The sequence below is a fragment of the Neoarius graeffei genome, chromosome 15, assembly GCF_027579695.1.
Source record: "Neoarius graeffei isolate fNeoGra1 chromosome 15, fNeoGra1.pri, whole genome shotgun sequence".
Classification (NCBI taxonomy): Eukaryota; Metazoa; Chordata; class Actinopteri; order Siluriformes; family Ariidae; genus Neoarius; species Neoarius graeffei.
The window spans coordinates 58,395,472-58,420,438 of NC_083583.1; the positions used below are offsets into that span (position 1 = coordinate 58,395,472).

The 24,967-nt window shown below is 39.6% G+C and overlaps 2 protein-coding genes across 7 annotated transcripts in view; both read right to left on the minus strand.

Annotated features, from left to right (window-relative positions):
* Positions 1-832: 832 nt before the first annotated feature.
* On the minus strand, positions 833-14,357 carry si:ch211-69b7.6 (neuroblast differentiation-associated protein AHNAK). The gene is made up of 5 exons (XM_060941711.1): positions 14,271-14,357; positions 10,062-10,093; positions 9,726-9,825; positions 8,756-8,907; positions 833-8,574 (listed from the first exon to the last, which is right to left on the minus strand). Exons 2-5 carry the CDS (start codon positions 10,062-10,064, stop codon positions 1,231-1,233), a joined length of 7,599 nt encoding a protein of 2,532 aa, XP_060797694.1. The 5' UTR covers positions 10,065-10,093; positions 14,271-14,357; the 3' UTR covers positions 833-1,230.
* Positions 14,358-18,737: 4,380 nt separating this feature from the next.
* abcc10 (ATP-binding cassette, sub-family C (CFTR/MRP), member 10) overlaps positions 18,738-24,967 on the minus strand; it is a 67,561-nt gene continuing 61,331 nt past the window's right edge. For 5 of the 6 annotated variants that reach the window (XM_060941712.1, XM_060941716.1, XM_060941713.1 and 2 more), the window contains 5 exons: positions 24,362-24,522; positions 24,016-24,269; positions 23,552-23,882; positions 23,331-23,443; positions 18,738-19,713 (listed from right to left, as the gene is read on the minus strand). In XM_060941712.1, coding sequence (XP_060797695.1) covers positions 19,575-19,713; positions 23,331-23,443; positions 23,552-23,882; positions 24,016-24,269; positions 24,362-24,522 — 998 coding nt within the window. In that variant the 3' untranslated portion in view covers positions 18,738-19,574. The remainder of the gene's footprint in view (positions 19,714-23,330; positions 23,444-23,551; positions 23,883-24,015; positions 24,270-24,361; positions 24,523-24,967) is intronic. The other variant, XM_060941717.1, reaches the window with a different exon arrangement.

A 24,967-nucleotide genomic window follows, 5' to 3' on the forward strand; every position in this document is an offset into this window, starting at 1 on the left:
GAGCCTATCCCAGCTGACTACGGGCGAAAGGCGGGGTACACCCTGGACAAGTCGCCAGGTCATCACAGGGCTGACACATAGACACAGACAACCATTCACACTCACATTCACACCTACGCTCAATTTAGAGCCACCAGTTAACCTAACCTGCATGTCTTTGGACTGTGGGGGAAACCGGAGCACCCGGAGGAAACCCACGCGGACACGGGGAGAACATGCAAACTCCGCACAGAAAGGCCCTCGCCGGCCACGGGGCTCGAACCCGGACCTTCTTGCTGTGAGGCGACAGTGCTAACCACTACACCACCGTGCCGCCCCATTACAATTTTATAACCTTAAAAAAAATTAACCAAAGAATGTCATTTTTCCCAACCTCAAACTGTTTTGGGGTTAGCGTCCTGCTGATACTTATCACAAGCGATTTGATTTCACATGAAGTATGTCGTATTGCTTTTATCAGAAAACGGATGTTGCTAAGGTATACTGCGCAAATTGACATTTTCCCAGCGTACTTGAATTTACACTATTTGGTAGGGTTTTCTTTCTTTTTTATTTTTACAGAAGTACAATAAAATAGGGTTCAACTAACAATTTTATAAACATTTATATTAACAATTTAAACATTTATTTAAAAAAACAAATGCAAATACAAAAGCATGAAACAACTAAAATTATTTATAAAAATAATTAGGAAACTAATGATTTAAAGAATTTACTTTGATACAACAGATACAAAGTCATGACTACGAAAACAATTTCTCAAACAGTTTTAGTCAAATACAACAAATATATAATACATATAATAAAAATAAAGCATAAATTAATAATACATCACTGTCATGTGTTTGATATTAATTTTAGCCATTTACACTGATGAAGGTTTTGAACATTTAAACTTCATTTAACCATGTTAAATATTAATATATTAAATGTCTAAAATATTCAAATGCATTGTAACCATCATTAATATCCCACTCAGTGCAAGAATGTATAAGGATCTGTTTAGTGATACTAAACAAACATACAAAATGTATATACACAAGTTGCAACAAAAGATACTATTATATAATGGTTTCTGTGTATATTCTGTGTATACATGATGTAAAATATTTACATGTGAATATTAATATAACCCTGATACATTTTCACAATGTACATGAAATCAAATATTTTTGAATAACCTGCTTTTCTTTGATAAATAGGACTACCATCAATATGAAAAACCACTGATCATACTAGTGTTAGCAGTTTAAACTTTGACCCCTTTAAGGATTGTTCTGGTACTTCAAGTTCCATGCCTGACGCTAAAGACTCCAAGTCTTTCGTAAATTTCAAACTGCCATATGATGCATTTCTAGTCTTATGATATTTTATGTCAGATTTGTGACGACTGTTTGGGCCACTGCCAGGAAAGTTTACTTTGCCTGATGGCAAGTTGGTGTCTGAAAGTGTAAGGTTTGATTTGAGGCCTTTAAGATTAGTTATTTGTCTCTGACAGTCATATTCAGGACTCCCAAACTCAGAATTCATTGCAGATAAATTCAAATGTGGCCCTTCCAGGTTGTATTTAGCTTTTATATCAGGCTCGTTAAATCCTTGAACATCAAATTTTGATGTCGTGAATTTTGGTAATTTGAGTTTACTTTCTGTACCATTAATGTCAGTTTCAGGAGATTTCATGTCTAGTTTTGGAGCTCTGATATCAGCTTCATGGATGTTCATATTTATGCCTGAGGATTTTGACCCCTTAATGCCAATGTCAGGACAATGAATATGATCTGGCTTAAGAGATGAAAAACTGAAATCTGGCCTTTCCCAGATGCCTTTACAATCAATATCCCTCTCTTTAAAGCCAGGGACATTAAATGTTGATGTTTGAATTTTAGGTGTTTTTAATTTACCTGCTGGACCTTCAACGTCAATATCTGGAGATATCAAATCTAGTTTGGGACTCTTCATCTCAGCTTCAGGAAGAGTTAACTTAATGTCTTGGCCATCAATTGGCCCTTTCAGTTTTGGGCTTTTTGCCACATTACTTGAAAGTCCAAATTTGGGCATGTTCAGGTTTCCTGAGGTCAGATTGTTTGATGGCCAGTCCATGTCTGGAAATTTAAAGTCTGATTTGGGGCCTTTTAAACTAGGTTTCTGTGCATCAATGTCAATATCAGGAGCACAAATTCCTGCATTCAATTTTTTGGATGCCAAGGTCAAATCTGGCCCTTCCAAGTCTTCTTTGATATCTATGTCATGTCCTTTAAAACCTGGAAGGTTAAAATTGTGTGTGTTTACTTTGGGCGTTTTGAATTTCCCTGTAAGACCATCAATATTAACATTAGTGGCAGGATCAGGACCAGTAAAATCTGCAACAAATTTAGAAGACATGTTCAAATCCGGCCCTTTCAGGTCTCCTTTGACATCAAAGTCAGGTTCTTTAAGACCAGAAATATTGAAATTGGATGTTTTCATTTTAGGCATTTTGATTTTTCCTGTGGGACCATCAATGTCAATATCAAGGGGTTTCATATCTAGATTTGGCCCATTCACATTTGCTTCAGGGAAAGCCAAATTCATATCTGGTGGACCGATGTCTGGCTTAATGTTGGGACCTTTGAGATTTGGCATTTTCAGTTTTCTTGAGGGAGCATCCATGTTTAATTCAGGTGCCCTGATATCAACCTTTGGGTCTTTAAGTGTTGGTCCTTTAATTTTACCTGTTGGAACATCAATATGTAACTGTGGGACAGTAAGGTTTGGTGAGTTTAGCTCTCCTTTCATTTTAGGCAGTGAAAGATCCGCCTCAGGTGCCTTGACTTTAGGTCTTGAGAGTCCAAAATCAGGTAAGTTAAGTTCAGGTGTTTTTGTTTTACCTGATGGTAAGTGCACATTTGGAAGGGTCATGCCATTAACGTTAGCTTTGGGTCCAGCAATGTCAGGGTCAGGACCAGTAAAATCTGCAACAAATTTAGGAGAGGACAAGCTCAAATCTGGCCCTTTCAGGTCTCCTTTGACATCAAGATCAGGTCCTTTAAGACCAGAAATATTGAATTTGGGTGTTTTCATTTTAGGCATTTTGATTTTTCCTGTGGGACCATCAATGTCAATATCAGGGGATTTCATATCTAGATTTGGCACATTCACATTTGCTTCAGGGAAAGCCAAATTCATGTCTGGTAAACCGATGTCTCCCTTAATGTTGGGGCCTTTAAGATTTGGCATTTTCAGTTTTCCTGAAGGAGCATCAAAGTCGAACTCGGGTGACCTGATATCAACCTTTGGTTTTTTAAGAGTTGGTCCTTTAATTTTACTTTTTGGAACATCAATACCTAACTCTGGGACTGTGAGGTTTGGTGAGTTTATCTGCCCTTTCATTTTAGGTAGTGAGTGTTCCACCCCAGGTTTCTTGACTGTAGGTCCCGAGAGTTCCAAATCTGGAAACTTAAACTTGGGTGTTTTTGTTTTCCCTGATGGTAAGTGCACATTTGGAAGTGTCATGCTATTAATGTTAGCATTGGGTCCATCAATGTCAAGGTCAGGACTAGTAATATCTGCACCAAAGTTAGGGGAAGACATGCTCAAATCTGGCCCTTTCAGGTCTCCTCTGACAACATCAGGTCTTGTAAAACCTGGAATTATAAATTTAGGTGTTTTCATTTTAGGCATTTTGATTTTTCCTGAAGGACCATCAATATCAGGGGATTTCACGTCTAGTTTTGGCCCTTTCACATTTGCTTTAGGGAAAGCCAAATTCATATCTGGTGAACCGATGTCTCCCTTAAATTTGGGGCCTTTGATATTTGGCATTTTCAGTCTTCCTGAAGGAGCATCACTGTTAAATTCAGGTACCTTGATATCAGCCTTTGCCCCTTTAATTTTTCCTGTTGGGACATTAATATCTAAGTCTGGGACAGTGAAGTCTGGCGAGTTTATCTCTCCTTTCATTTTAGGCATTGAAAGATCCACTTCAGGTCCCTTGACTTCAGGTCCTGAGAGTCCAAAACTAGGCAACTTAAACTTAGGCGCTTTTGTTTTTCCTGATGGTAAGTGCAAATTTGGAAGTGTCATGCCCTTAGCTTTGGGTCCATCAATGTCAATGTCAGGATTGGGAATATTTGCATCAATTTTAGGAGAGGACATGCTCAAATCTGGCCCTTTCAAGTCTCCTTTAACATCAGTGTCAGGTCCTGTAAAACTTGGAATACTAAATTTGGGCATTTTCATTTTAGGCATTTTTAATTTTCCTGTGGGACTATCAATGTCAAAATCAGGGGATTTCACATCAAGTTTTGGCCCATTCATGTCTCCTTCTGGGAAAGCCAAATCCATGTCTGGTAAACGCATGTCTCCCTTAAACTTGGGGCCTTTGATATTTGGCATTTTCAGTTTTCCTGAAGGAGCATCAATATTAAATTCAGGTGCCCTGGTATCAACCTTAGGTCCTTTAAGAGTTGGCCCTTTAATTTTACCTGTTGGGACATTGACATCTAACTCTGGGGCTGAAATGTTTGGTCCTTCCATTTTAGGCATTGAAAGATCCACTTCAGGTGCCTTGACTTTAGGTCCTGAGAGTCCAAAACTAGGCAAATTAAACTTAGGCTTTTTTGTTTTTCCTGATGGTAAGTGCATGTCTGGAAGTGTCATGCCATTAAACTTACCTTTGGGTCCATCAATGTCAGGACCAGGAATATCTGCATCAAATTTAGGAGAGGACATGCTCAAATCTGGCCCTTTCAAGTCTCCTTTAACATCAACATCAGGTCCTGTAAAACCTGGAAGGCTAAATTTGGGTGTTTTCATTTTAGGCATTTTGAATTTTCCTGTGGGACCATCAATGTCAAAATCAGGGGATTTCACATCTAGTTTTGGCCCTTTCACATCTGCTTCAGGGACAGCCAAATTCATATCTGGTGAACCGATGTCTCCCTTAAATTTGGGGCCCTTGATATTTGGCATTTTCAGTTTTCCTGAAGGAGCATCAATGTTAAATTCAGGTACCTTGATATCAGCCTTTGCTCCTTTAATTTTTCCTGTTGGGACATTGACATCCAAGTCTGGGACAGTGAGGTCTGGTGAGTTTATCTCTCCTTTCATTTTAGGAAGTGAGAGATCCATCTCAGGTGCTTGTAATTTAGATCCCGAGAGGCCAAAACTAGGCAACTTAAACTTCGTCTTTTTTGTTTTGCCTGATGGTAGATGCATGTCTGGAAGTGTCATGCTGTTAAATTTAGCTTTGGGTCCATCAATGTTAATGTCAGGATCAGGAATATCTGCATCAAATTTAGGAGAAGACATGCTCAAATCAGGCCTTTCCAAGTCTCCTTTAACATCAATGTCAGGTCCTGTAAAACCTGGAATGCTAAATTTGGGTGTTTTCACTTTAGGCATTTTGAATTTTCCTGTGGGACCATCAATGTCAAAATCAGGGGATTTCAAATCTAGTTTTGGCCCTTTCACACCTCCTTCTGGGAAAGCCAAATTCATGTCTGGTGAATCTATGTCTCCCTTGATGTTGGGACCTTTGAAATTTGGCATTTTCAGTTTCCCTGAAGGAGCATCAATGTTGAATTTAGGTGCCTTGATATCAAACTTTGGTTCTTGAATTGTTGGCCCTTTGATTTTACCTGTTGGGGCATCAAGATCTAACTCTGGGGCTGTGAGAGTTGGTGAGTTTATCGCGCCTTTCATTTTCGGCAGAGACATATCCATCTCAGGTCCCTTTACATTAGGTATTGAGAGTCCAAAATCAGGCATCTTGAATTTGGGCATTTTTGATTTACCAGATGGTAGGTCCACATTTGGAAGTGTCACACCTTTAATATTTGCTTTGGGTCCATCAATGTCAAGATCAGGAACATCAACATCTGCATCAAATTTAGGAGAGGACCAACTCAAATCAGGCCTTTCCAAGTCTCCTTTAACATCAATGTCAGGTCCTGTAAAACCTGGAATGCTAAATTTGGGTGTTTTCACTTTAGGCATTTTGAATTTTCCTGTGGGACCATCAATGTCAAAATCAGGGGATTTCAAATCTAGTTTTGGCCCTTTCACACCTCCTTCTGGGAAAGCCAAATTCATGTCTGGTGAATCTATGTCTCCCTTGATGTTGGGACCTTTGAAATTTGGCATTTTCAGTTTCCCTGAAGGAGCATCAATGTTGAATTTAGGTGCCTTGATATCAAACTTTGGTTCTTGAATTGTTGGCCCTTTGATTTTACCTGTTGGGGCATCAAGATCTAACTCTGGGGCTGTGAGAGTTGGTGAGTTTATCGCTCCTTTCATTTTCGGCAGAGACATATCCATCTCAGGTCCCTTTACATTAGGTATTGAGAGTCCAAAATCAGGCATCTTGAATTTGGGCATTTTTGATTTACCAGATGGTAGGTCCACATTTGGAAGTGTCACACCTTTAATATTTGCTTTGGGTCCATCAATGTCAAGATCAGGAACATCAACATCTGCATCAAATTTAGGAGAGGACCAACTCAAATCAGGCCTTTCCAAGTCTCCTTTAACATCAATGTCAGGTCCTGTAAAACCTGGAATGCTAAATTTGGGTGTTTTCACTTTAGGCATTTTGAATTTTCCTGTGGGACCATCAATGTCAAAATCAGGGGATTTCAAATCTAGTTCTGGCCCTTTCACACCTCCTTCTGGGAAAGCCAAATTCATGTCTGGTGAACCTATGTCTCCCTTGATGTTGGGACCTTTGAAATTTGGCATTTTCAGTTTCCCTGAAGGAGCATCAATGTTGAATTTAGGTGCCTTGATATCAAACTTTGGTTCTTGAATTGTTGGCCCTTTGATTTTACCTGTTGGGGCATCAAGATCTAACTCTGGGGCTGTGAGAGTTGGTGAGTTTATCGCTCCTTTCATTTTCGGCAGAGACATATCCATCTCAGGTTCCTTTACATTAGGTATTGAGAGTCCAAAATCAGGCATCTTGAATTTGGGCATTTTTGATTTACCAGATGGTAGGTCCACATTTGGAAGTGTCACACCTTTAATATTTGCTTTGGGTCCATCAATGTCAAGATCAGGAACATCAACATCTGCATCAAATTTAGGAGAGGACCAACTCAAATCAGGCCTTTCCAAGTCTCCTTTAACATCAATGTCAGGTCCTGTAAAACCTGGAATGCTAAATTTGGGTGTTTTCACTTTAGGCATTTTGAATTTTCCTGTGGGACCATCAATGTCAAAATCAGGGGATTTCAAATCTAGTTCTGGCCCTTTCACACCTCCTTCTGGGAAAGCCAAATTCATGTCTGGTGAACCTATGTCTCCCTTGATGTTGGGACCTTTGAAATTTGGCATTTTCAGTTTCCCTGAAGGAGCATCAATGTTGAATTTAGGTGCCTTGATATCAAACTTTGGTTCTTGAATTGTTGGCCCTTTGATTTTACCTGTTGGGGCATCAAGATCTAACTCTGGGGCTGTGAGAGTTGGTGAGTTTATCGCTCCTTTCATTTTCGGCAGAGACATATCCATCTCAGGTTCCTTTACATTAGGTATTGAGAGTCCAAAATCAGGCATCTTGAATTTGGGCATTTTTGATTTACCAGATGGTAGGTCCACATTTGGAAGTGTCACACCTTTAATATCTGCTTTGGGTCCATCAATGTCAATGTCAGGTGCATCAACATCTGCATTAAATGTATGAGAGGACCAACTCAAATCAGGCCTTTCTAAGTCTCCTTTAACATCAATGTCAGGTCCTGCAAAACCTGGAATACTAAATTTGGGTGTTTTCATTTTAGGCATTTTGAATTTTCCTGTGGGACCATCAATGTCAAAATCAGGGGATTTCACGTCTAGTTCTGGCCCTTTCACATCTCCTTCTGGGAAAGCCAAATTCATGTCTCGGTCATCACCCCCTCCTTTGGGTAAACGATCTGATAAACCAAATTTTGGCATTTTTAATTTTCCTGAGGGAGTGTCAATATTAAAGGCAGGAGCTTTAATGTCATTGCTGAGTCCAGCTGTATCAATATAATCAATATCTGGAACTTCAGTGTTGAAATGTGGCTGTTGGAAATTTGGTAGGTTGATTCTATCTGGAATGTGTGCATTGAGATCTGGGGTTGTGATGTCTGGTAAATGGAATTTTCCCTTAACCTTAGGTTGTGAGAGATCAATGCCAGGTGTCCTTATTTTCTGTGGTGACAGTCCAAAATCGGGCATGTTAAAGCTGGGCACGTTCACGTTGCGTGATGGTAAGTCCACATTTGGACTTGGAAGTCTGGATTTGGGATTAAGGCCATTTGTTTCTCCATCAATATAAGTTTCAGGATGACTATATCTTGTATCCATTTTGGGGGATGACACACTAAACTCTGGCCCTGTGAAGTCGCCTTTACCATCAATATCAGGTCTGATCAAACTTGGAAGGTTAGATTTTTCAGATTTCCAGTCTTGTCTTGAGATTTTCACATCAATGTCTGGGGCTGTAGTCCTCCCCACTCTCAGCTGGCCAGTTCGGGAGTTGCTGACATCTTCTTGGCTTCTTCTTTGTTGGTTTCCTTTAATAAACCTCTTGACCTTCTCATTGAAAAGCTTGTTGTAAGCATCCTTATGTAACTGCAGAAATATTTTGTTAACAGTTAATTTTTTTAAAAATATTACTTCATTTGAAATGTATATCAAACACATTTACCACATATTCATCTGGCACTTTAATTCTGTTTTATAAAATTTCCCAGGGTCTTACTGTATGTTACATATGTAAAATTTAGCAACGTAAATTACAGTTGAAACACACCTCGCCTGGAGCTTTGATCCTATCCAAAGTTTCCATGCTTTTACTGGATCTCATGCCTGGATTTGACACCACTTGTGTCTTGCCATTGTATGGTGCAATTCGTTTCAGTATGTCAATCACGTCATTCTTGATGGCACCAGCAGTTTCATCTCCTGTAATGGCAACAACTTAACACTTGTAGGCATATTAATTAAATAACATTTTTCATAGTAAGTATATCTACATTCTGTATATTAAGAACACCTTCCCTTTTTTATACTTAATATACAGTACAGGTGTACCATGTAGGTATGAAATTAATGTGTAGATCCCGTCTGTTTCTATAAACAATTTGTCATCTCCCTTCTAATACTAGAACCCACCTATAGGACCACGGCTGACTAAATATTATTTGGGTGATGGACTATTCTCATCTCAAAAGTAATACTAATGTGGTAGTATATGTGGTCCTGGTATGAGTGTATGAGGCAAAGCAATGTTGCTGGTATCTTTGAGGACCTAAAGAATTAGAATCCTAGAGTATGATTAACGCAACTGGGCATAAAATACTAGCTATAGTCTCTGACAGTACACTAACAATGTAGGTGTGTCTAAACGGCCAATAAGTGTACACTGTGTTTACAAACCCTAACAGTGCTGTTGCACCTGACACACTTGTATCAGCACCATACCATGCCATTGTCACATCAGTGTCACTGCTGTGTTAAGATTAGCCAAACATTAAAATATATGATCCTAAATGGTCCCTTTCCTTTGACGGATAGGGTATAACGTAACTGACCAATTGTGTATAGCAGCAGTTGGAGGAGAGTGATTTATTAAATACTTACAAAGTGCACCAATATGGTAGGTGTATCTGATAAATTGTCCAGGTGTGTACTTATATGGTAGCTCTAGCTGATAAAAGGTAGTGTGCATTGTACAGATCTCTAAATCTACATAGTTAATTTACTACAATATCTTTATTTACCTTCTAGATGCTCCTCAGAGTTGTTTCCAGAGACATGCACATATCCGTTTTCATTACCCTCAAGCACAAAGCTCTCAGACAGGCTCCTTCGGTGACCAGCCTGAAGAATATAAATACGCATTTACAATGTATTATTATGTAATTTTGATTTGCTTATTTACTAAAACAATAAAAAGCAGTTAACATTTGGGAATTTTCTATTGCTCTAATGTCACAGGGTATACCATCAGTAAGAAATATTTTTAAATGATTAGGCCCATTTGTAAACAATCCCAATCGACCTTGGGATTGTGAAAGGCACTATATAAGTTATTATTATTATTGAAATATACATACCATATTTTTAAAAAGAGAAGTATGGCCTAAGCCTGTAAAGTAGAAAGAGGGAAGAAATCAGTTATTCCAATATTTTAGTACGTTTTTATAAATATATTGCTTTTCAAAAGCTATTTTATTTGAGTTTTCAGTATAGACACTATAAAACACAGCTTCCACTTCGATGAGCAAACCCAGTACAAACAACAAACAAAGGAAGAAAACATAAACAAGCAAACAAACAAACATCCTTCACATAGTACAAAAATTTTTTTATTTAAATGGAAATGAATGTACTGTCTCATTTGAAAATTAGTGCGACCAATTAGTAGTATAGCCATTTATTATTGGCTACATTTAAATTCCTAAATCCATTAATTTAGCTTGTTGTGCCAATCCTCAGGTCTGCTGTTATTTTTAATGTAACGAAATACTTTTGTGTTGCCATTATTAGGAAATGCACATAATTAATTGTATACATGATTAATTAATTAATTTACATGAGTTAGAAAACAATCTCTTCAGAATTGTGCAGGTTAAAAAATTGGTTTGGTCAAAATAAATTATCATTAAATCTGTCTAAAACAAAAATCATGTTATTTAATAATTATAAAATAAGGCAATAAATGTACAGGTAGATGGTGTTGATATTGAAAGAGTTTCTAATAATAAATTTCTTGGGGTAATAATAGATGATAGAATTACTTGGAAATCACATATAAAATACATACTAATTAAACTATCAAGAAGCATATCTGTGTTGAGTAAAGCTAAGCACGTCCTGGACTATAATTCACTCCGCATGCTTTACTGTTCCCTGGTTTTACCGTACTTAAAATTACTGCTCAGTGGTGTGGGGAAATACGTATAAATGTTCACTTCATGCAATAACTATACTTCAAAAAAGAGCTATAAGAATAATTCATAGTGCTGGTTACCGAGATCATACTAATTCATTATTCTTAAATTAAAAATGTTTAAAATTCAGGGATATTATAGAATATAAAACTGCCTTAATAATGTACAAAGTAAGGAATTATAAAGTACCAAGGAATATCCAAACAATGTTCTCGGATAGAGAGGGGGGATATAATTTTAGGGGGAAATTGAAATTTAAAACTCGCAGTGCTAGGACAACGTTAAAAATGTTCAGTATTTCTATTTGTGGAGTAAAGCTATGGAACAGTTTGAATATGGAGCTCATGAAATGTACAACTATAAACCAGTTCAAAAAAAGCTATAAGGAACAGATCTTTATGAGGTATAGGGAGGAGGAATTACAATAACATGCTATTGATAATATAAGTGTATATATGTGGGTATGGGTACGTACGGATATATATATATATTATATAAAATGTATGTATGTGTATATATATGCATATGCGTAATTGTATATAATATATATGCATAATATGCATAATTATGATATGGGTGTCTGTGTACGTATGGATGTGTATAGTTATAGGTATGTGTGTATATATGTACTGTATATATGTACTGTATATGTGTATATATGCATAACATAAGTATCTGTATATATGATTTGGTCGATATTATACCATGTTGGTATGTCATGGTATGTTGGTATGTTTTCTTTTTTGTTTGTTGCTTTTGTATATATATATATATATATACACTCAGCAAAAATAAAAACTTGACACTCATTATTTTTCAAATAGTGTTTAGAAACTTTTCTTGAAAGAGTTCTTGTTGTGATTATGGTTAAATGCATTGTCAAGGGCATTACGTCACACATTCATTCTACTGGTCGGGCCTGCGTAGCACGTGCAAGAGCACTGCACGCTAAAATCACGTTTCCACGTGACACAAGTGACGTGACCTATTGATACATGTGCAATTGATCTCACGGTAGCAGAGTAGAGTGTCATCTCAGAAAAACAAGGTTTTATGGTTAATTATTCGTTAATTTGCAATGCCACGACTGTCAAACATTCAGCGTGAACGTGCCATTGGCATGCTGAATACGGGAACATCCGTCACTGACGTTGCGAGGGTTATGGGATGCAGTCGACAGACCATCCATAATCTCCAGACACGTCTCCATCAAACTGGCACCACAGCCGACCGCCCCCGTCCTGGTCGACCACGTGTGACGTCACACGCAGAAGACCGACAGATTGTCTTACATCATTTGCGTAATCGGTTTGTCACTGCCACATCCACTGGGAATGAATTGGTTGGAGGTCAAGTGACTGCCCAAACCATTCGAAATCGCCTGCACTCTGCTCTGCATTAAGTTGTGACTCACAGTTTTTGATCATGAACATTGTCGTCGCATTTCCGGTGGAACCGATTCCATGACGAACATGATCTGTATGCTATAGCATCTTTAATGACAAGATAATTGAATACAATCGTTATTTCAAACCTATTTTCCAAAATGTTCAAATTATTGACTTTGAAACGAGTGTAAAGTTTTTATTTTTGTTGAGTTTAGTTTATTATGGCGGAAAGTGACGTTTATTAGCGGTGGTATAGAGGGTTAGGATTTGATAAGTTATTTACTTCTTCCTAATCCTTTCCGAACATTTTTATGTTACTGCCTTGTGGCTACGCTATTCTGTTTGTTTATGATGATGTTTTGATTATTGCATTTTTTTTATATCTTCTTTACTGTTCGGAATAAAGCAATCAATCAATCGTGTTGTCGTGATCTAAAATGTTTAACATAAGAAATTTTCAGCTAATTAAATATTCCTCTATTTACAGTCCTGTGTAAAAGTCTTAGGCACATGTAAAGAAATGCTGTCGACCAAAAATGGCTTAAAAAATAATGAAATGAAATGTTTCAACATTAAAAAAATACTATAAACAGTAAGCAGTAAGCCATAATAAATGAAACAAAGTCAATATTTGGTGTGAGACGACCCTTTGCTTTAGTCTCAGGTCCAATGAGTGCAGTTTTATGCGGAAATGAGCTGGAGGTTTTACTGAGCGTCTTACAGAACCAGCCGCGGTTCTTCTGGACACTTTGACTGTCACATTTGCTTTTTAATTTTGCACCAAAACCCAGCAGCCTTCGTTATGTTTTCTTTTTTAATCTGAAAAGTCGTCTCTTATGTAATATGCTGCTCAGATACGTACAAACTTTTTTTTTTCTGTAACATTTAATTTTGTGCTGGAAAACGAACGTTTGGACTCTAAAATGTTTTTGTACTGACTCAATGTAGACGTCGTCATAAAATAGAAATCTGTAACAAAGCTTGTATGGGGAAAAAAATAGGATGCCTAAGACTTTTGCACAGTACTGTATATTTTTATTCTAGTCAATTGGTTGTTATTGTCGAATAGAATCACAGCTATTTAGCTGCTTACTGCTGCACTTTTATATTTGTCCAGATATCATTACGTACATGATAATCATCATTCCAGCGCTGAAACTAATTCGCAGCCAGCTAGAATGTACTGAGAAATATGAGGAGTGGAGTGGATTAACTACAACAGCTCTATGCGGACAATGCAAAAAATAAACAAAGGTAAAAGAACATACGAAAAGATTATATCGGGTCAATTGTTAAAATATTAAACAGTTGAAGAGTTTCTGTGGTTATGTGAATTTCCTTATAGCTCTGAATTCATCACACAGAATGACAGCGAGTAAAACGCAGACCCGAAACCTTAAGGTATTTGTGTTGTGGTTAAGAAAACGGGTTTTACCAGAACAAAGGAACCACACCTTCTGACTTAAAAAAAAACAACCCTGTATGCAGTGAGAAAAGGTGCTGCTGGGATACTCTAAGTACTGACACTCTTGCATATGAGGAGGATTTTATATAAACTTTGCTTTGTCTATATATCTATTAGTTCTAGTATCAATATATGGTAAGATAGTAACAAGCGATCAGTATCTGACACCAAAAGCGTTATTTTTTCACGACATCAAATAAGAAAATTAATTGTTTGCACGTTTTACAAGGCTGCAGTCTACGCAAGCATTAAAACCACAAATAAATGAGAATTTGAATCCGTATCCGTACTAGGTTCCTGGTTGCCTTTTTATCATTTTCCATTTCGATGTTATCTTATGACCATAGATTGCGAAATACTTTCAAGACTACATTTGATCCAGTGTATTCATTTCAATTCCAAAGCGTACACTTTGCTATAATTGGAAATTAACCGTACTTGGCTCCTAGTAATACGACATGATTAATCAACAACTTCTATGCAAGTCATCAGTGGACAAATAAAGTAGTCTTACCCGACCTTGTGTTAAGACTGTGTTGAACTTCGCTTCAGAGCTGGATGTGTCAACTTTCCATGTTGATACGCCACCACCAACAGAGCGGTACGACTATGTTTACCTCCTCTATCCATTGGCTGTATAAGGGAGGCATCTTTAAGGCAGCAGACACCTCAACAGCCAACAAAACAGGTTTAACCTCAATTACACAGCCTCGGACGCCCTGCCAAACCCGCAAATTCCTTCTCATGACATCTTTCCTTCCAGGAAAAAAAAATCTCATAAAATATTTCCAAAAAAAAAAAACATATAATAATAATTGTCCACACCTGTATCGTCCTGTATGACTCACGTGTTCACCTTTCACTAAAACACACCCACTACTGTTCAGTTCAGCAGCATGGATGATCTAGGTGTGGATGAACTTCTCAGAGAGAGAGAAACACCTTCTGGTATGCAGATTAAGTATCTGTGTTGACAACACATAGTAAACACAAATACTGGGCCACTAAGGAGGTCAAATAATTAAAATATTCCAAGATAACAAAAAAAAAAAAAAGACATTATCGGGTCAAGTAAAATACTTTATTAACTCTTGATTTGTGGAAAAAAATGCATTTTTGATTCTCATGATGCAAATAACAGAAATTGTATTCCTGCTTTCACAAAGTTAAAATGCTTCAAAGAAGTAAGTGAACATTTTTCCCCATAAACATTGACCGAGGTAGCTAAAAAAAAAAAGGAAATAAAACACAAAAGAAAACTAGTGCATAAATGCCAGATAGCAACAGGCTCCCTATAAAGGATCCAGACTTAAATCCTGTGGTGTGAAAGGTTCAGTATGGAAGCTTGAGCCCCATATTTGTTTCTGTGTAATATACAGTACCAGTCAAAAGTTTGTACACCCCCACTCATTCTGTATTTTGACTGTTTTCTACATTGTAGAACAATATTGAAGACATCAATGGGATTGAGATGCTGGCCTCTTCTGCCCCTCGGACCTGCTTGATCCATCCTGGTGCCCTGTGTCTGGTCGGAGTTTTATCGCACCGCTCCTGTGAAGGACGGCCCCATGAGGACAGTTGAGGGTTATACCTGGAGGACGCTCTGGACTCTTACAGTAATGCTTTTGTGGCTGAGGACTACAGTTGTCTTGCTAACTTTAGGACTGCAGTTATCATGAACAGTTTTGCACTCAAGTTTCCATCAATGAAGAGTTTATAACATCAATGAAACTGTCCTCATGTTAAAACTGTTAATGTTATAGTCATGCTGTCTGTTGTTGCCCAAATGAGGATGGGTTCCCTTTTGAGTCCGGTTCCTCTCGAGGTTTCTTCCTCATGTCGTCTGAGGGAGTTTTTCCTTGCCACCGTCGCCACAGGCTTGCTCATTGGGGATAGATTAGCTCATGTTTTAAGTCGTTCAAATTCTGTAAAGCTGCTTTGCGACAATGTTTATTGTTAAAAGCGCTATACAAATAAACTTGACTTGACATCAAAACTGTGAAATAACACATGGAACATGTACAGAATTATCTCATCTCATTATCTCTAGCCGCTTTATCTATCCCAGCTGACTACGGGTGAAAGGCGGGGTACACCCTGGACAAGTCGCCAGGTCATCACAGGGCTGACACATAGACACAGACAACCATTCACACCTACGGTCAATTTAGAGTCACCAGTTAACCTAACCTGCATGTCTTTGGACTGTGGGGGAAACCGGAGCACCCGGAGGAAACCCATGCGGACACGGGGAGAACATGCAAACTCCGCACAGAAAGGCCCTCGCCGGCCATGGGGTTCGAACCCGGACCTTCTTGCTGTGAGGCGACAGCGCTAACCACTACACCACCGTGCCGCCCCACAGAATTATCTGGGAAACAAAAATGCATTTAAACACAAACAAGATCAACTGTGAGCTACTGCTCACTTATGTATACCCCGCTAGCAATCGAAGGAATAGGACACTTATTATGAATGTCGACTTCAACAAATAATTAACCCTGAAACAAGTAAAGAGCAGTGTTCTCCCCAGGGATTTCAGATAGCATCCTGATAAACTGTCATTTTGAAAATTAGCATTTTGCTTCTTGAAAATCCACCCGATATGTTTTGTAAATACATTAAGTTGGTAAACAGGAAGTCGATATGGGACAGACCTGAAAACGGTATGCACGGTATAGAACCCCAAGCTGAAGTTTGGTACCAAGTGGCTATGATTTGTGGTTGCTGAGAAAAGGGGGTTTTCGGACGGATGGACAGAGGTAAACCAGTAAACCCCCACCCCTGGAGCGGGGGTATAAAAATACGCTTCATATTTTAGATTCTTCATAGTACCCACTGTTTCCCTTGATGACGCTTTGCACACTATTGGCATTATCTTAACCAGCTTCATGAGGTAGTCACCTGGAATGCTTTTCAATTAACAAGCGTGCTTCATCATAAGTTAATTAGTGCAATTTCTTGCCTTCTTAATGTGTTTGAGATCAAACAGTAAATAGTAAATAATAAAAATACAGTAAATAGCCCTATTCAACACCACAACTGTAGTAATCCATATTATGTCAAGAACCGCTCAAGTAAGGAAAAAGAAATGACATCCATCATTACTTTAAGACACAAAGTGACTTTTAAATAACAAAAATAAAGAAAAAAACATTGAAGTAGAAGGTTTGTCCAAACTTTTGACTGGTACTCTATTTTTTACTTATTTAAAACGGCGTTTTATCATGCATGACAAAATTCTCAAATTCAGAATACACTCTCAGTAAATAAAGTACATTACTGTACCTTTAGGGGTACAATGGCTTGTCACTGGGGCAGTATCCTCTAAGGTATTTATTTGTACCCTTTACATACTGATTGGGAACACACACACACACAAAATATATATACAGTGGGGCAAAAAAGTATTTAGTCAGTCACCAATTGTGCAAGTTCTCCCACTTAAAAAGATGAGAGAGGCCTGTAATTTTCATCATAGGTATACCTCAACTATGAGAGACAGAATGAGAAAAAAAATCCAGGAAATCACATTGTCTGATTTTTAAAGAATTTATTTGCAAATTATGGTGGAAAATAAGTATTTGGTCAATAACAAAAGTTCATCTCAATACTTTGTTATATACCCTTTGTTGGCAATGACAGAGGTCAAACGTTTTCTGTAAGTCTTCACAAGGTTTTCACACACTGTTGCTGGTATTTTGGCCCATTCCTCCATGCAGATCTCCTCTAGAGCAGTGATGTTTTGGGGCTGTCACTGGGCAACACGGACTTTCAACTCCCTCCAAAGATCTATGGGGTTGAGATCTGGAGACTGGCTAGGCCACTCCAGGACCTTGAAATGCTTCTTACGAAGCCACTCCTTCGTTGCCCGGGCGGTGTGTTTGGGATCATTGTCATGCTGAAAGACCCAGCCACGTTTCATCTTCAATGCCCTTGCTGATGGAAGGAGGTTTTCACTCAAAATCTCACGATACATGGCCCCATTCATTCTTTCCTTTACACGGATCAGTCGTCCTGGTCCCTTTGCAGAAAAACAGCCCCAAAGCATGATGTTTCCACCCCCATGCTTCACAGTAGGTATGGTGTTCTTTGGATGCAACTCAGCATTCTTTCTCCTCCAAACACAAGTTGAGTTTTTACCAAAAAGTTCTATTTTGGTTTCATCTGACCATATGACATTCTCCCAGTCCTCTTCTGGATCATCCAAATGCTCTCTAGCAAACTTCAGACGGGCCTGGACATGTACTGGCTTAAGCAGGGGGACACGTCTGGCACTGCAGGATTTGAGTCCCTGGCGGTGTAGTGCGTTACTGATGGTAGCCTTTGTTACTTTGGTCCCAGCTCTCTGCAGGTCATTCACTAGGTCCCCCCGTGTGGCTCTGGGATTTTTGCTCACCGTTCTTGTGATCATTTTGACCCCACAGTGTGAGATCTTGCGTGGAGCCCCAGATCGAGGGAGATTATCAGTGGCCTTGTATGTCTTCCATTTTCTAATAATTGCTCCCACAGTTGATTTCTTCACACCAAGCTGCTTACCTATTGCAGATTCAGTCTTCCCAGCCTGGTGCAGCTCTACAATTTTGTTTCTGGTGTCCTTTGACAGCTCTTTGTTCTTGGCCATAGTGGAGTTTGGAGTGTGACTGTTTGAGGTTGTGGACAGGTGTCTTTTATACTGATAACGAGTTCAAACAGGTGCCATTAATACAGGTAACGAGTGGAGGACAGAGGAGCCTCTTAAAGAAGAAGTTACAGGTCTGCGAGAGCCAGAAATCTTGCTTGTTTGTAGGTGACCAAATACTTATTTTACCGAGGAATTTACCAATTAATTCATTAAAATTCCTTCAATGTGATTTCCTGGATTCTTTCCCCCCATTCTGTCTCTCATAGTTGAAGTGTACCTATGATGAAAATTACAGGCCTCTCTCATCTTTTTAAGTGGGAGAACTTGCACAATTGGTGGCTGACTAAATACTTTTTTGTCCCACTGTATATATATACACACACACACACAGTGCCTTGAAAAAGTATTCATCCCCCTTTGTGTTTGTCCTGTTAGGAATGGACAAAAATCCGAGTGGCTAGACGTGTTAAGCTACTAGAGACATACCCCAAGAGACTTGCAGCTGTAATTGCAGCTCTACAAAGTATTGACTTTGGGGGGTGAATACCGATACACACTCCAGATTTCTGTTTTTTCATCTTAATTATTGTTTGTGTCACAATAAAACAACAATGTGCATCTTTAAAGTGGTAGGCAAGTTGTGTAAATCAAATGGTCCTAACTCTCCAAAAATCCATTTTAATTCCAGCTTGTAATGCGACAAAACAGGACAAACACCAAGGGGGATGAATACTTTTGCAAGGCACGGTGTATGTATATATCTTTTTGACCCTAAAAAGGTATGGTACACAGTTACTCTGAGGTCCAGTAATGAGCTCTAATGGGTACATTAGTATAGACTGTATCTTGGGGGACAGAAGTGGACTCCTACTGTACCCCTAATTCTGACAGTGTACAAATTTCTACTTTCTAGATAAATTATACAGAAATACATATGTGATGAGAGCATAAAACAAGCAGCAGATTTCTCATAAACTGTGGTAACAGATCAGATGGCATTTAATTTACCTCTAAACTGCTATGACACTGTTGTCAAATTCCCAACACAAGTGTGATCATGTAACCATGATGTAAAGAAATCCCAGTCCATTTGAGGTTTTTTAATCAAACTGATACAAAGTCTGTAAAACCACTGAACAACCGCTCAAGATCAGCGCTTCTATTTAAGCTTATTTAGCATTACCATTATTTGGATAAAATCAGTCATTCGTCTCTTCCGTGCAGAAGTTTCTGAAAAACTGAATTTCTTTTTTGCGGAGAGCAGATGGGCTGTCAAACTCCACCACCTTCCCCGCATGCATCACCAGAACTCTGTCAGAGTCCATGATGGTGTTGAGTCTGTTGGATGACAGAGAGAGCACAATGGTGAGGTCACTCTAATTCATGTAGTCTTTTACAAACATCAACATCTCCACATGAATGGATTTCCAAACCGATTTCCATCTGTGGGGTCCAAGCACCTTTGGAAATCAGTGCAGCCAGTTCTCAGTTCTTACCAATAAAGGGACCACTCAGGGTCCCATCTAGGGTGAATGCTAGTCCTCATCCTACCTTGCTGGTAGCCGTTGAGCTAGCTAGTGGGTAGGAAATGGCAAATAATCAAAATTTAGAGAAAATGGTGTCCAACAAGAGACAGTAAATGATAAAAGCAGGAGGACTATATAATATTTTTATTGGCCAAAGGCAGCTGCTGTGTCTTGCTCAGGCTCTTCCGACTGAAGCTAACGTACATGTATATTCAGATTGTTGTTTGGGTTGTTTTGTTAAGCAGACCAAGAAAACAGTACTGCACAGGACATCGCTTGAATAGTTTATTTCCTTCTTTGTAGGTTTTATGTGTCGATGATGCTACAGCCAGCATAGATCCAAAAACAAACAAACAAGTATCCAACCCTCCTAACAAATAGGAAGGAAAGAGGCAAGACTAAATGTGCATTCATATAACGTTATTCATCTGAGTCAGCACATACTCATGTTTTTTTGTTTTTTAAATTGTATCTCGTTGTTACCAGAGGACTAGCCCCCCACTGTAACCCCAGCTATGCAATAGGAGAGAGGCCGAGGGCTACAGAAACGGAGACTGGCGCCGCCTAATGCACCATACGGCAGGGGAAGGACTTTAAACTTTTTATGTCTCCGCCACCGTAAAGTGCAGGAGGCATTATGTTTTCGGGTTGTCCGTCTGTCCGTCCTGAAACCTTGTGAACGCGATATCTCAAAGGCTAATGAAAGGAATTTCACCAAACTTTCACCATTTGTGCACTTTGGGACAAACATGAACTGATTAGATTTTGAGGTCAAAAGGTCTAAGGTCAAGGTCACTGTGAGGTCAAATGTCTGTCCGAGAACCTTGTGAATACAGTATCTCCAAGGCTAATACAAGTAATTTCACCAGGTCAAGATTACTGTGAGGTCAAATGTCCATCCCCAAATCACAACTTAATAAGGCGTGTAGTCTTCCAGGCGGAGGCATCGCCATCAACACCGTTGGCGTCGAGTTCTATCTAGTTTTTAATTATATCTCAGTGTTAACTATAAGAAATGCCTGTTGAAAGCTGATTAGATGATGGTGGCTATATTTTTGAAGTAACCCAGTCATCACTAAAAATTCACTTACTTTTATCATAATGCACTTGAGATCTATCAGATTTAAGTTTCCCAAGAAACATCTATCTAAACTAAGAACCGTCCCATATGAATGACCACACACACCCTTAGCAACCTGCCTCAGAATCTACTCCGAAACGACATTCAAGTTTATTGTGAATCAGCTTGAAATACAGTGCCCTTACAGCCTTACAACCACGAACTTAAAAGTTTTTTTTATTGAGATTTTATGTGATAGACCAACACAGAGTAGCACATAATTGTGAAGTGAAACGAAAATGGTAAATGGTCTTCAAAATTTTAAATAAATAAAAATCTGAAAAATGTGGTGTGCATTAGTATTCAGCCCCCCTGCGTCAATACTTTGTACAGCCACCTTTTGCTGCAATTACAGCTGCAAGTCTTTTGTGGTATGTCTCTACCAGCTTTGCACATCTAGACGCTGAAATTTTTGCCCATTCTTCTTTGCAAAATAGCTCAAGCTCAGCCAGATTGGATGGAGAGCGTCTGTGAACAGCAATTTTCAAGTCTTGCCACAGATGCTCAATGGGATTTAGATCTGGACTTTGACTGGGCCATTCTAACACATGAATATTCTTCGATCTAAACCATTCCATTGTAGCTCTGGCTGTATGTTTAGGGTCATTGTCTTGCTGGAAGGTGAATCTCCTTCCCAGTCTCAAGTCTTTTGCAGCCTCCAACAGGTTTTCTTCCAGGATTGCCCTGTATTTAGCTCCATCCATCTTCCCATCAACTCTGACCAGCTTCCCTGTCCCTGCTGAAGAAAAGCATCCCCATAGCATGATGCTGCCACCACCATGTTTCACAGTGGGGATGGTGTGTGCAGGGTGATGAGCAGTGTTAGTTTTCCACCACACATAGTGCTTTGCATTTAGGCCAAAAAGTTCAACTTTGGTCTCATCTGACCAAAGCACCTTCTTCCACACATTTGCTGTGTCCCCTACATGGCTTCTTATGCCTGTCTTTCAACAATGGCTTTCTTCTCGCCACTCTTCCAAAAAGGCCAGATTTGTGGAGTGTACGACTTATAGTTGTCCTGTGCACAGATTCTCCCACCTGAGCTGTGGATTTCTGCAGCTCCTCCAGAGTGATCATGGGCCTCTTGGCTGCTTCTCTGACCAGTGCTCTCCTTGCTCGCTCTGTCAGTTTAGGTGGACGGCCATGTCTTGGTAGGTTTGCAGTTGTGCCATACTTTTTCCATTTTTGAATGATGGATTGAACAGTGCTTCTTGAGATGTTCAGAGCTTGGGATATTTTTTTATAACCTAACCCTGCTCTAAACTTCTCCAGAACTTTATCCCTGACCTGTCTGGTGAGTTCTTTGGTCTTCATGATGCTGTTTGTTCTTCAGTGTTCTCTAACAAACCACTGAGGCCTTCACAGAACAAGTGTATTTATCTCATCTCATTATCTCTAGCCGCTTTATCCTGTTCTACAGGGTCGCAGGCAAGCTGGAGCCTATCCCAGCTGACTACGGGCGAAAGGCGGGGTACACCCTGGACAAGTCACCAGGTCATCACAGGGCTGACACATAGACACAGACAACCATTCACACTCACATTCACACCTACGGTCAATTTAGAGCCACCAGTTAACCTAACCTGCATGTCTTTAGACTGTGGGGGAAACCGGAGCACCCGGAGGAAACCCACGCGGACACGGGGAGAACATGCAAACTCCACACAGAAAGGCCCTCGCCGGCCACGGGGCTCGAACCCGGACCTTCTTGCTGTGAGGCGACAGCACTAACCACTACACCACCGTGTCGCCTCGTGAGGATAACATAAAAGAGGTAAATGACTGGGCTTCAGTGTGTCACAGCAGACAAGTTTTCACCCAAGAGATTGTGAGATTTGAGTTCGAACCCTGACGAAGCCACAGCCATCCGTGGCCGGGACGCCAAGGCAGTACTTTTGTCTTTTCAAGCAGCAGGTCGAAAAACATACAGCAGCTGGCTTCCTGTGTCTCAGAGGAGGCGAATGCTGGCCCTCACCCTACCTTACTGGTAGCTGTTGAGCTAGCGAGTAGGAAATGGCAAATGATCAAAATATGGAGAAAATAGTATCCAAAAACAAACAAACCAACCCACCCAAAAGCAAATTTAAAAAAAACATAGGAGAGACAGTAAATGATAAAAGCAGGAGGAATATATAATATTTTTATTTATTTAATTGGCGGTTTGAAACTGGGAAATAAGTGTTTCTTTTTTCTTTTTCCACTCTGTAATAAACTTCTGTACTCAGCTATAGTTATATTTTTAACGAAGCCTATCAATGACTTTGGTAAAACACGGTGCTTGTTCAAGTAGAAAATAATATGGCACTTACCTGTGGGCAATGGTGAGCACTGTCTTGTGCTTAAATCTTTCTCGGATAGTTTTCTGTAAAAGCATGTCAGTCTTGTGATCTACGCTGGCTGTAGCTTCGTCGATACATAAAACCTACAAAGAAGGCAATAAACTGTTCAAATGATGTCCTGTTGTCTTGGTCTGCTTAACAACAACAACAAAAAAAAACCCCACCAAGCAACAATCTGAATATACACCTACGTTAGCTTCAGTCAGAAGAGCCCGAGCAAGACACAGCAGCTGCCTTTGGCCAACTGAAAGAGACTTTCCTCTCTCTCCGACTGCAGCATCCAACCCTCCTGACAAACAGCAAGGAAAAAGGCGAGACAAAATATTTTCTGTGCACTCATTCATGCACATAAATAACATAAATATGACGCACACACCTATTCTTCGAACTATGTCTCCTAGGTGACATTGCTCCAAAGCGTCTAGTAGCCGATGTTCGAGCTGACGCCCACAGGGGTCGAGGTTCTCTCTCACCGAGTGAGAGAATAAAAAGGGATCCTGGGGGATGATGGCCAGCTTGGACCTATAAAGGACATCACATGTTTGCGACTTATACAGGGTGAATTTAAAAAAAAAAAAAAAGGGAGAAATGTCGCTTAATGAATTTCAGTCAAATACTCAAAGTGTCATCATGCAGACTACACTGCATGGCTCACCTAAGCTGAGAAAGCCCAACTTGACTGATGTCCTCTCCGTCCAGGAGTATGCATCCTTGCTTCAGTTCCACCATACGAAACAGTGCCAGGAACAGACTAGACTTCCCCGAGCCAGTGCGTCCAATGATACCCACCCTTTCACCTGGCTTCACCATAAAGCTAACGCCATCCAGAGCATTGGGCAATCCAGGCCGATACGCCAAAACAGCTGCGTCAAACTCCACTCGACCATGCTCCGGCCAGGAAGCTGGAAGCTAGTTAGAAATGTACACAATTAGGTTACGTTATAAATATAACACAACTCTCCAATACTCTATGTAGAACTGAGGGTGACTGTTTCTCTCACCGTTGCTTTGCCATGCTGTGGTTCCAGAGGGATGGAGGTGGAATACTCCTCAGTACGCTCCACGCTCACCAGCTGCATCTCAGTCTGGGCGAAGCTAAAGATCAGTCCTGACAGCAGGTTAGTGATGGTCAGAGCATAGGACAGAGCCAGACCCACCATACCTAGACCAAACACAGACACAGCAACTTCAGTATTAAGCACTTGCTCAAACGCCAACAACGTGGCATCAGTTTCAGTTTCCTGGAGCTAAAATGTTTTCAGACTTGTGCACAGTTTGTAAAGCAATTTAAATGTCTATATTATTTCAAAGGCTTCCTAATACTGTCTCCTTCACGTTTTATACTTTCTTCGTCAAATGGCTTCAACAAAGGTAAAAAAAAAAGAAAGGCTGTTGACAGAACGACTGTTTAGAGCTGCTGGAATGGACGCAATAACAGGAACTTGCTTGTTTATTGGTTGTTCCACAACAGAAAACATTAAAGGTGTTTGTAATTAAAATTGATGAGGAGTATTCACCCCTTTCACATATCCCACAATCCACTGCGCGGTTGGGAATTTCCAATGGCCAGGCCCAGGCTGCTGATAACGGTACAAAAACCAGTACTG